Genomic DNA, 12,693 nt, shown 5'->3' with positions numbered 1-12,693 from the left:
GTACGCTTATATACCAAATTTAACTAAAATTGCATCAGAAACAGGGCTTGCAATATTACCTCATCAATTATATAGATCTAACTCCATACATGCCAACCCCGGCGAGGAAAAAGTCTTATCCAAGTGGATAAAAAGTAATCCGAGCAGAAAGAGAGTGATCCACATACAACACATAGTTGCCAACCTTCCAGGCTCAAAATTAGTGAAAATAGGGATAAAAAGGCGTGAATTTGAACATGAATCAGTGAAAAATACGATGACAATAACTCCATCCACTCTGACCATCAATACTAAACTATATCAAGATCGCAATATAAAACTAAAACACTACATATATGCAGAAATATATCTGCATTTCTATTTATTATGGTATTCATAAACTTCACGTGTTCTTGTGGTTATTTATCAAGACATGATACTGTGGCAGACTTGAACTTCCTAAACTGCTTGATCGTAAATTTGTTTTCTAAACAGTTCCGACTTCTTGCCTGTTGGTTGATCTTGGTGACTAAAATTGCTGAAAAATTTTCTGCAGCTAAGGAGGCCCTTTGGTCTGTCTTATTTTTCCTCATTAGAGAAAATACTCTTTTGCTGTTACTGTTGCTGTAAGGAATGCACAGGAGCTGCAGCACTTTTGGTTCTTCTACAGTAAAATTTGGAAGCGATTTTCAAGCCCGGGAACATTGGTCGGAAAAAATGTTTAGCATGGTCTCCACATGATAAAGGTAGATTGTGTTCAACAAGGCAACTCACAAATAATGCTTCAGCATTGGTAGCTTGCAGGTCTTTCGCCGATGGTTTAAAATATTCCAGAGCTGAAATTTGCGAATTCTTAATTTTCCCAACTGCTACATGTTTTTTGTAACCAATATGCTTCCTCGCATCATCTCTGCCACCATGCCCAATACTATAATTTGTGGCACACTGTGAAAATACTTTATGTATATCAATGTTTAATGGCAGAATGCACAGCCAATCTTTGATATATTCCAAATTAAACTTCCCTTTTTGAGCAATACATTTCTTTTTCCTTGGTGGTGAAGACATTTTCAAGATCTTACATGCAATGCTGAACGGTAACTCAAATCAGTGTTGGTAACAAAATGCTCGGAGCAAAATTCCAGTTAGGCCCCAGTTTCTCTCAAAAGCATTTGTTGTTGTTGTAGGATTTAACGCCATTTTTCAGCAAACGATAGGCTATACATGGCTGCCAGTATTAATGGTGGAGGAAGAACCCGGAAATCCCTGGAAAGAACCACCGACCCTCGAGAAGCTACTGGCAAGCTTTCTCACATATCCACATTGGCCGAATCCAAGACTCGAACCCATGCAGACAGAGGTGAGATGGCAGTGATCCGTAACAGAGAGCGCTTTAGACCACTCGGCCACTCGGGGCCCCCAAAAGCATTTGTAAAACTACTTTTATGCATATAGATTAAAATAGGCTAAAATGCTTACTACCGGACCAACTGTACTAATCTGCTGTAGTTCTACTATCGCAACCGGCAGTACCAGACTGTTTTGGCAACTGTGAATATCATGACTAGCGCTTAACAGGAAATTGGTTATTTTATTAGATTTAAAATAATTGAGAATTGGTGAATTCGTGATTTTTTGGATTGAGGTATGAATCTGTGAATCGCTGAAAAAGTAGTGAAATTCATGCCAAATTTGTGAGGGTTGGCAGCTATAATAACATGATAAAAATTCAATAAGCATATATACAAAATGATTTATTTATCCCTCTGGACTTCTAACATCAATTACTCCTTCAAGGTTTCGTATATAACACTCTGAGCTTTAAAAAGCAACAGACTCTCTCATATTGCATTTCAAAACACATTGTACCAGCTGAGACTATGAATGTTTTGCACACCAGTAGAGCACTAAGTGCTGGGTTACAAAGCCTGGATCTGAATTCAGTTTTATTTTTGTTAACAATACTGAACAATCTCTATCAGTCGGCATTAGAATGGTAAAGAAACAATATTCCTTTCATAACCAGACAAAGAAGATGAAATTTATATCTTCCAGTTATTGGGTCTTTTAGCTGGGAAATAAGATGAAAAAAAAAATCAACTCTATCCACATGAAGTACATTGTCAGTCAAGTGCTAACTTGATACTTCAGGAGTTCTTCTAATTTATCAGCAGCCTTTCCTGCAGCATGGTGCATCATATGACAGAGACAACCTGATAGGTACAATCATGGAGACATTTTTCAAAATATAGAATGCAAATCTTTTACGAATTCCAGTCATCACTGATGCAGTATCAACTGAGAACACCACACAGTTCTGCCATCTTATGTTTATCCAAAGCAGTATCATCCAAATAAAAAAATGTTTTCTCCAGCAGAATCTACTGTTAATTCTGGTAATGAAAGAAGAGCACTCTGACTTTGCCCTTTTCGCTATCACAGTCACACAAGACTGGGTACAACTTTTTGTCACCATAATCCCTCCTCCTTTCTGTTGCAATACTAAATGGCCTAATTTTCATGGCTTCTGCAATTTTAAGTGAAGTATCTTATGCTACACACCTAACATTAGATGATTTTGTTCTTGCACATGCATATTTTCTGCAATTTTGGAATCAGGAAACATTTGTTTGAACAAAGGACCAATGTAGTCTTCTACCACTAGGGGTAGTCCGTGTTCTACTAAGAACTCTGTATAATAACGCCCCTGCGTTTATAAAATTTGTGTCCACAATTTAGTTCTGCTGTAAAAAACAAAGTTACCTTAGTAATGGAGTTATTGTTGTTGTTGTTGTAAGGTTTAACGCCATTTTTCAGCACACGATAGGCTATACATGGCAGCCAGTATTAATGGTGGAGGAAGAACCCAGGAAAACCGCGGAGAGAACCACCGACCCACAAGCTACTGGCAAACTTTCTCACATACCCACATTGGCTGAATCCGAGACTCGAACCCATGCAGACAGAGGTGAGATGGCTGTGATCCTTAATGGACAGCACTTTAGACCACTCGGCCACTCGGGGCCCCAGTAATGGAGTTAGTAAAACGAGCTAATTCAAGGTTTCTTTGTTTTACCACCTTGACCAATATCAAAATCCTTTCCACACAGCCTACAAGGGGCATGAAGATGCCCTAGAATGGAACACTGTATTGTGTAATTCTTATATTCATCTCTGAATCAGTTTTTTCATCTTTTCCTTATCCGTGAAATTATTTGAAAACCATTTTTGCTCTAACACACATCAGCTAGAATAAATCTAATTTGACCTTTAGCACCAAATACCTACAGACTGGTTCTGTACCATATATGAACTAGAACAAAGAATCTGCAAGCAAAGATTAAAAGTTGGAAAACCAGTCCGTTCTCATCTAAGCCATAAACTGCTATAAACAGAAACCAAGGTCAAAAGTTTGAAAGTAGAAACCAGCATATTTCTTGGAAATAGGGCAGCTTCTATAAATAGAACATAATACTGTTAGGAAAGTGCATGAAGTCTACGGACAAGCGTACTCTTATGTTGTAGTTACATAGAAGCCATGTTTTCTAGAATATAGTCTGTAGGATTAATGGGATGATAATAAAAAATAAGAGAACAAATTTTTTTGAGGGAGATATACCAAAAAATGTTTAATCTGAATACATTTTATATGTAAGGCACATTTTAGTGGGAACAAAAGTGTAATGATTACGCCAAAAGAGTAATGGCTGGCATGTATTTAACTATCACACTGGGAGGAAAAAAAATGCCAGATTTTTGGGTCATTCAACCTCCCGATTTTTTAATATCTCCAGATTTGTGCTAAGATTATTACATTATGTCTGTCATTTTTCATTTCTCCCAAACAAAAACCATATATAAATTGATATATTTTATGCAATCCACAGAAGCCATGTTCTATTTTAACACCTCTGAATATCTTTGTGATAAAATATCACACAACAAAGAACTTTTTCAGCAATAAATAGAATGTTAAGTTTAAACATTCACATCAATTAATAATTTTTTTTAATGCTACAACAATACTAAAATGAACTACAAAAAAAAAGCCACCATAATAAAATTGCCTGCAATTTCGATTCCAAGAATGACCACTGAATTCAGTACCATCTCTTTTCCCACCAAAGAAACCTGCATAAGTGAACACCTGGTATTACTGTCTCATAAATAAAAGGTTAATTACCATCAATAAATTAAAATAAGGAATGAACAAACACCTTTAGCTATTGTGCAGTTTTGCCACAGCTGACAGGAATATGAAAAGAGGACACGTCCTGAGCAAATATAGGGTGCATCACAGGGATAAACCATGTCCTTTGTGAATTTTGAACGTATTGGACCCAAAGATTGGTTAATATTTAGTGAAAACAATGCTTTAAAAAGGCCTTGAAAATCCTCCAATTTTAGGTACCAATCTCCGTATTGTTAGATTCATTCTTCCTACTTGGCTTTTGAAAAGCTGACAGGTTAAAATTTCCCACTGGATAATCAGAAATATCATATTTCATCAAAACGAGGTCAGAAACATGCCTTCCAGAGAGGTAACAATGTAGCCAATCTGATCATTAATATGTATATGCACCTCACTTACTATCAAATTTGTCCACTATCTTGGTAATTATAATAAGCATATATTCCAAATTTTGATCAACATCAAATCAAAAATATGGCCTCCAGAGTGGCAACAAGCTCTGCATATCAGGTACATGATGAACTCATTAATATGACTGGATCTCACTCAGGATCAAACTTGCATGATATTTTCATGATACATGCCTATATTCCAAGTTTTACTGCAATCAGGTCAGAAATGGGTACTCCAGAGTGTAATAAGAATGGTGAATGACATGTAAAATGGAGAAAATCAAGAAAACCATAAACAATAAACATCTGCCCCGGGTATGTAAACAAAAGAAATTATTTTGGAAACCACTTCACTTCATTTAATCACAGTAACCTTGACCTCTGACTCAAGACTGATGGGCATCTTCTTTATCCAAAGTGTACGACAATCATGAAGTTTGGTCAAAATCGAATGGCAATATGCAGTTAAAAAATAATTTAAAAAAAACACTTCGTCCTTCAGTCATTGACCTTGACCCATAATACTGATCCCAAATTTTATACACTTTTTCTTTACCCCATGTGCAAGCCATCAACAATATAATGGCCAAAAACACTGATCATGTTCATGTATATGGTACAAATGTTTATAAAAAAAAATGTGAGACTATTTAGTAGGCTTTGGGCAATCTTGCTAATAAGCTTCTCTGAACAGATGAATATATACATGGACATGGTCAAATCAAGATGATGGCACTTACCTCCTGCATCTCTCCACCTTTTCTCTGGGGGAGGAAGAGCTTTCTGCGCCTCCTCCCGATATTTCTCTACTAGTTTCTCAGACTCCTCTTTATTTAGCTCAACAAACTCCACCTCATCAAATAGAGAGCCTGCATCTGGTACTGTGAAATTGGCTGTAACAGGAAAATACATATTTTATTTGTGTTCTTCCCAGGTGGACGGTATGGAAACCAGGCAAGCCACTTTCAAAATGTGCCTGACCAATCCCCATACCATTGTGCCTACTTCTATCACAAACTAAAACACAGGATCATACTGAGAGCCAAGTTTACTTTACGATATCATTACTACTTTAGGCTCAATAATTGTTGCTTTTGGCTGCTTTATCCAATGCTATAAGGCAAGGCAAGTAGGGTATCGAATCAAGACAGCTCTTAAAGCTGCTCAGCCTACCTTTCATTTCAAGAACAGCTTTTTCTGGGACATCTTTTCCCTCATCCTTCTGCTGTTTCTCTACGCGGGTTTTGAATTCTTCATCCGTGGGTACAATCACAATTGCCTTGCGATGAAAGCCTTCAAAGGGCTGCATTTTGCGACGTCTTGCTGATGCATACACATTTGTCTGGTGTGGCAAAGAACATATGAAATGTTTATCATGTTAATTGATGCATCATTACTGTTGAACTGCCATCTAAGGCAGGAAAAATATATCAATTATGTTGCATTTTTTTCTCTGGTAGCAAGGCCTGCAATATACTCCAAGAAATATCATTATAGCTCTAGCATCAAGAATCTTCCAAAAATAACATTGTGCTCCTTCTGCAAAGTCAATCTGATTATACAAGATTACTTACCTCTATATGCTGAAAAGAACTCACCCTAATGAAGTATTATAAATTTGATTCTCCTCTGGGTGGCCCCAAGTATTTATAAGTACTGATATAGTGTCATCAAATGGATGATTTCCATGGTATATGTTCCATATTTAATCTTTCAGATACATCTCCATACAGCATGGTAAAAATAAATGGACAGCCTCCATAATTTACATTTAATTTGACAATATAAAAATGCATCCTCTGTGTGACGAGTTAACTGTTCATCTTGTAACATACTCTCTGTTGGTGACTGAGCAAGATTATCAAATATATGTATAGAAATTCATCCATGTACAACTGGCATATTTGGATTTGCTTCGAGACCATCTTCATGATGCTTCAGTTTCACTTACTTCAGTCCTATTAATATTCTTTGAAAGCAGTACATACCTTTCTTGACTGTCCATATCCTTCTGTTCTGGCTGACTACATATAGGTAAGAGTTAGGAACAGTACAGGGATGCCCACCTACATGATTTGTTTAATCCTGATGAGGCCTGATCAGACTAGCTGGCAGTCAGAAAAACTTACCTTCACAAGTAAAGTGAGGGAATACTTCAATTCCTTCCAAGTCTTACCTGTTCTCTACTTTCTACACACAACTTTGGGAGATAATTATGATGTCCATGACAGACTTAAGCTGGAGATTTACCAACTACAATCCAATTACTTCCATTATTAGGATCCAAGCACTTCATGCTGACCATAACACCAAGGGAATAGAAGAAGGGGCTGGGGGAAGAAGACAGTGAGCTTGGCTTATTATAATTATATACCTGATCCAAAATATAGTTGCGTTTCTTTCTGGCTGCCACTTCAATCAATCGGTTCAGACATTTGGTGGATTTGTCAATAAGAACATCCCATCTGCCCGCATAGTTGCGCTTCCTAGGTAATCCCATTACCTGTAAAAAAAAATTAAAAAATGGTTACATTAAATATCCAACCAGATCAAAGCACAAAACTTCCTATGATTTTAAAGTGAGAATTTTATTTCCTATTTAGGAACTAATGCATTTCACTAAATTTCAAACAAGTACAATACAAGCTGACAATGCACTTGAACTAAATCTCACCATCTTCTGTAATAAGAATAAGGAATATGTTTGGCTTGAATGCAGTAGCTTTATTTCCTACCAATTATAAGAACTGGTCAATGTTTCGGGAAATAAAAGCTGCTCAGACAAGAAATCCAGCCAAAAGTAGTATCTGCTACTTCATTTTTCGTTCTTTGAACTGGACAATGCCATCTTGTATTTTGACAGAGCAGTTTAGCATAGCAAAGACTCAAAATTTGCAGTAATTTTTCTAACCTTTTCTTGTGTGAGCAAATGAGATTTTGTTTCAAAAACATCAACTGTATCAACTGGCTAAGATTTAAAGGCAACAAGTGTCCATATTGCCCGAGATGAAGGTAAGAGTGTCATTACATATATCGATTTAACTACTGTTGTCACCATTATCAACATGCATGGAACATCTCAAACTTCTCCAAAGAATGCTGCTTGTCAGGCCTAGAATTTCAAAACAATTTCAGTTGCCAGAAGGTCAGGCTGGCTGAGAAATTAAAATTCTTGCTGAATCTTAACTAGTTCTTTAAAGAAAATGTCAGATATATCTAGATTAACAATACTTTTAGTATTTAATATTAGTCATTCATGACAGCAAAATTTTCATAACATATATGACCCTTTTGCACGAAGTATGTGTCTCCATGATGTTGATCCTTTAAAGACAGAATGGTTAAACATAATAGAGATTCTGATGGCCATGACACTGCAATGGCATTTTCACAAGTCTGGTTTTAGTTATAATTTCTGAGAAGATAACTCACCTGTCAATCAATTTCATGAGATTAGGGTTGTTTAATTTTGCATGTAGTAAGCAGCTAGCTTATGCCAGTGATGTGTGGCTTCTGCAGATTCCACTTTTCAACAGGCAATGCACTCAAACGTCAACATGCATAATGATTTAAAATGGGTTAGGAAAGAACAGACTTCTTTGACATCCAATATTCTTATAAATTTAACAAAACTGGTAAAAATTGACACAGCTTCGTTTTAAAATATGATTGGTAAATTCTAGCCTTCTAATGTAGCACTGAATCTTTGGGTTTTATACAATTAACTTCATGAATCTGGACACCTCCAATCATTCCGATTTTCCAAATTACTTGCAAATAAATGCTGACTGATGAAAACTAGCCAATGACTACTCAAATAATAAATATTAGTTCAAAAGAAAATTTAACAGTTGCAGGCTAGCAGACAAATGCTAATGTTCAAGCCTTGCTTATATTAATCTACTGTACCATAATAAGAACATTTACTAAGCTTATTGAAACACAAATTTAAGATCTATTTTGTGACCTTTGAATGCAAGAAACATCTTTTGTTTAAACAATTTGTATGCATAAAAATCATAAATATGCTGCTTACTGAGAGCTCACAAAGCAAACCAAGATTATGACACAAGTAGTTAGATTCATTATATTTAATTTTCTAAAGCAGTAACATGATCAAATTATAGGCTGAACAGTCAGAGCACCGTGTTAGATAAAATGCTTAACTCTTATGTTTAGTAAAAAAATAAGTGTGTTCTGTTACTTCAATCCACCCTTTATTTTGTTGGCGACCCCAGAGTTATCAGTTTTAAATACTGCAATTAGAAGTTAGTAAATCTTGCTAGCCAGGACTTTTACGTTGTTCCACTGATATCTGTAGCTTGTGCTGCTAGGTTATAGCTGTAATTTTACTCTTCTCAGAGCTTATTCCAGACTTGAAAATACATTAAAACAAGACACAACCAACTGTAAGGTAGATATTTTTATCATAAGATTTCTCTTCTTTTCATGGTGTTACATGTAGGTCCACTTGTGACGACTGTTTCTAGATCACTGCCACTTTTCAACACTGTCAGAGACTGGCAAATCATGGATATGTAAAGACTCAGAGTGATTTGTCTGCCGCCTTTCACGTGCAATCTTAATCTCTGAGTGCAAATATAGATAGTGTGCACCAATTTAAGCACTGTTGTTTGTATATTGCAGTCCTAAAAATATTCATGTACTCAATTTTAAAACTGGTCCACCATGCACTCATTCAACAAGGCATGGTGTGTATGACATCAGTGATCAATTTTACTGAACTATGAAAATCTATGCCATACAAATTTTGGACTAGAGATACAACGGATGATTATACCCCATAAACTATCTACAACTTGCTGGTCATAAATGGTCACAAACTGGCTGGTGCAATGAACAATAGAAAATATGCAAGTCTTCACAGGAAGGAAAAATAAGAAAAATGTGCATTTCCAGTCTGCCGTCCCCAATTCTCATTGCCCACCCATCTACCACCACTGGGAATTTAAAAAAAAAATGAAAATAAACCTGCCTAATTAGTCTTACAAGGAGTGAAATAGGAAGAGATGGTATCAATACTTCGTGTGAAGTGGGAGCTCCACCCTTGTCACCAAAATATGGGGGGAGTTGTGCAAAAAAAAAAAAAGAGGAATAAACAACTATACTTCAATATCCGAGTCTCTCCTTCTACTTCTCTCGAGTTCTAGTGTAATCAAAATCTTTAAAAGTTATTGCATCTAGTTGTATATCATTAATTTGTTGATTGTTTCTGAGCCTAATTTGTTCCCTATCTATGTATTGCTGTGCTGAGACCACCAACCCCTTACAAAGTCTGTTATATAAAAAGGCACATAGCTAGATCAGCCAGACTGAAAAAGTTAAGAAACTTATTTATGGTTGTTATGTACAATTTACTACAGCTCACATGTTTCATCTTCAAGATACTTCAAAACCAAAATAAGATTTTTCACTAACATAATAAGCTCTGCCAGTTACACGTTCTGGAATCGGTGCTTTACGACTACAAATATATTCCAGATTTCTCCTCTGTTCCAAAATGGTGTATTCAGGTTTTTAGTCTATCAATGCTTCCTCAATAAGAGGTATTCAGATCATATATCTTTACTTTAGAATTCCCTTCTTTGATTCTTATTTAAGCAGAGCTAAACTGAGCAAATATATTAAAATTGCACTCTGCTTTTAAACTGTCTTTTTTCTTTTTTAAATTAGGCTTGCCTTTCTGCTTTTTTTACATTTCAAAATGGTGCTGAAAGGGGGGAGGGGTTCATCCGCACACTACCCAGCATGCATATCTCTTGAATTTAACACCATTTTTGGGCTCAAAAATTCACTGCTAGCTCCATTTACACTTTCCCAGCTCCAATAGTCTGATATACTTCACAACTTTAAAAATCATTGTCATCATATCTATCCTCAGCCATTATTTGCCCAATGAAATCATCAAAGATGAACCATACTGGGAATATGCCAATGTGCTCTTCTGATCTTTCTTAGTATGGATTTGAAACCAATCAGAATTGAGCATGTGACACACAGGAAGTACATGACACTGCTTTTTAAGATTGGCCAGAGGAGTGACACTATTTGCAGTCTATGGTTTGATTCTTTAATGGTTAGTGTGTAGATAGAATATTGTTATTAGAAAACATAAGAATTTGACTTCAGTTTTAAGTGTTATACTATAATATCATAGCTGCCAACCCTCAAATAAAAAAATACTGACTTCTTGTGACAAAAATACTGATTTTCAGCAACAAATACTGATTTTTAAAATTTTAATGCATATGTAACTATTTACAACATACACAACCATCAGTAAAGTAGGACAGTGCTTTACATAATTATTTAATGTCAAATATGCATGTTGTACCATATTCCATTCAGATGCCCATTCAGAAGGTGCAAGAGTGTAACACACTCAGACACGGACTTTTTATTGTAGCCTTTTCCACACCTTATCTTTTTCCAATCATTATCAATTTGAATGTATCAACCTTCACTGATGATCTCAATTCTGTGTGATTTTCTTAATGAACTGTTTTCGTTCTAGCATACGAGTAATCCTTTGCGATTTTACTGTCTGGAAAATGTGTGCGAAATAAATCGCCAGCAACACTAGTAACTGAAAGAGGAAGGTTAATTTCCAAAAGAAATTTAATAAACCGAATTTCGATCAAATTACATCAAGGTTCTTTCTGGTATTTATATACGTCGTATGTTCAGGCTGAGTTGTGTATGATGAAGCAGCAAGCTGATGTTTATTAGCTTTTTCGTGCTCTTTATTTCATAGGCGCCCAATAGCGAAATCACGTTACACAACTTGCAAAACGTAGTTTTCTCCTTCACTAGATGGTTGCACAAATGTAAACAAGACAGCACAATTGTCCTTCTAGTTCTGTTTTTTTTTTGTCTTTCCTGGAGAAAATTCTGAATATTCTGCTTTCCTATTCAACATGATTAGAAGCTGAATATTATGAAAATGAGATACAGTGACAGCGGTAACTGTTTGCGAAATCCAATATGGCAGATAAAGACAGGCATTGTAGCCTCGATTTCGAACGAACCAATCATATTGTAGAACTGTATTCCTATGTACATGCGATACATTTCTATCAGAATGGAACCAAGTGCCTGTTCTAAACTGAAAATTGCAGGGAATTGTTTAAATATTTTTTTTAAAAAAAATAGAAAACGTTTTTTTTTTGCCAAAAAAACATACACCCATATTCAGGTCCAAAATACGGGACAAATACAGAAAAAACAGGACAGTTGGCAGCTATGTAATATACAGAAGACATGAGATGCATTTAATGCACTTGTTATACTTGCTATTGCTCTTTTTTAATACATTGAGGTTTTTTTTTTACCATACTGGAAGGACCCCCTCCTTCAGATTCAGTGGGGGCAAGTACAAACATTTATCAAATCCCAGATGCAACCCTGTGCATAGATACAATGTCCACAAATATTCATTTTATAACCATGTGGCCACTGTGTTGGACCATGCTGATATGACAAATCATGCATATTATCGATGTAAACTGTACCAAAGTTAATTCTTAAGATGGTCCCCACCCTCACTAAATTATAAACTTAAGCAAAGTTTAAAGCATAAAACACAACAGCTAAAACACCCTGATTGACTAAGGAACTGTGTATTTTTCAAAAAGTCAGCCTCACCTTCATTTTGTCAATGATCATGTTAGTTCCCAGAACATTGAACTTCTTCTCTGGATGAGCTTTGCTGTGTTTCTCTGCCCATGTTGTTTTGCCACATGCTGGCAGACCCACCATCATCAATGCCTGAAACAGAAAAGCATAATGGATAAGAATGTGTTTTGCTCAGAAAATTCCAACAGCACATTAAGTCTGCCACAAGCACGCACGTTATGCAATGTTATGTTACTGCTAGAAGGACCCTTTGTGCTATGCACAAATTCTATCAAATGTCCATCTTAATGGGACAACCTAATCATGCATCAGCATTCTGATTGCTCTCAAGCACGACCTGGATAGTCACTTTCATGGTTTTACTGTCGCAAGATCATGCTATGCACAAGACTGGCAACCATTACTTCTAATGCAATTACAGAACATACTTTGTAATGATAAACCACATGTACTCCAAAAATTCTCTCTGAAGCT

General features: G+C 36.0%; 1 protein-coding gene across 1 annotated transcript in view; it reads right to left on the bottom strand.

The window, feature by feature from the left end:
- Positions 1–12,693, bottom strand: part of LOC149804811 (heterogeneous nuclear ribonucleoprotein U-like protein 1) — a 57,635-nt gene that overhangs the window by 19,494 nt on the left and 25,448 nt on the right. The window contains exons 11-14 of the mRNA XM_089944857.1: positions 12,229–12,351; positions 6,938–7,066; positions 5,737–5,905; positions 5,304–5,456 (exon numbers count right to left, since the gene is read on the bottom strand). Coding sequence (XP_089800983.1) covers positions 5,304–5,456; positions 5,737–5,905; positions 6,938–7,066; positions 12,229–12,351 — 574 coding nt within the window. The remainder of the gene's footprint in view (positions 1–5,303; positions 5,457–5,736; positions 5,906–6,937; positions 7,067–12,228; positions 12,352–12,693) is intronic.

The sequence above is a fragment of the Sinohyriopsis cumingii genome, chromosome 2 (genome assembly GCF_028554795.1).
Source record: "Sinohyriopsis cumingii isolate HCF-2022 chromosome 2, ASM2855479v2, whole genome shotgun sequence".
Lineage (NCBI taxonomy): Eukaryota > Metazoa > Mollusca > Bivalvia > Unionida > Unionidae > Sinohyriopsis > Sinohyriopsis cumingii.
This window is presented reverse-complemented; position numbering and strand designations above follow the sequence as displayed.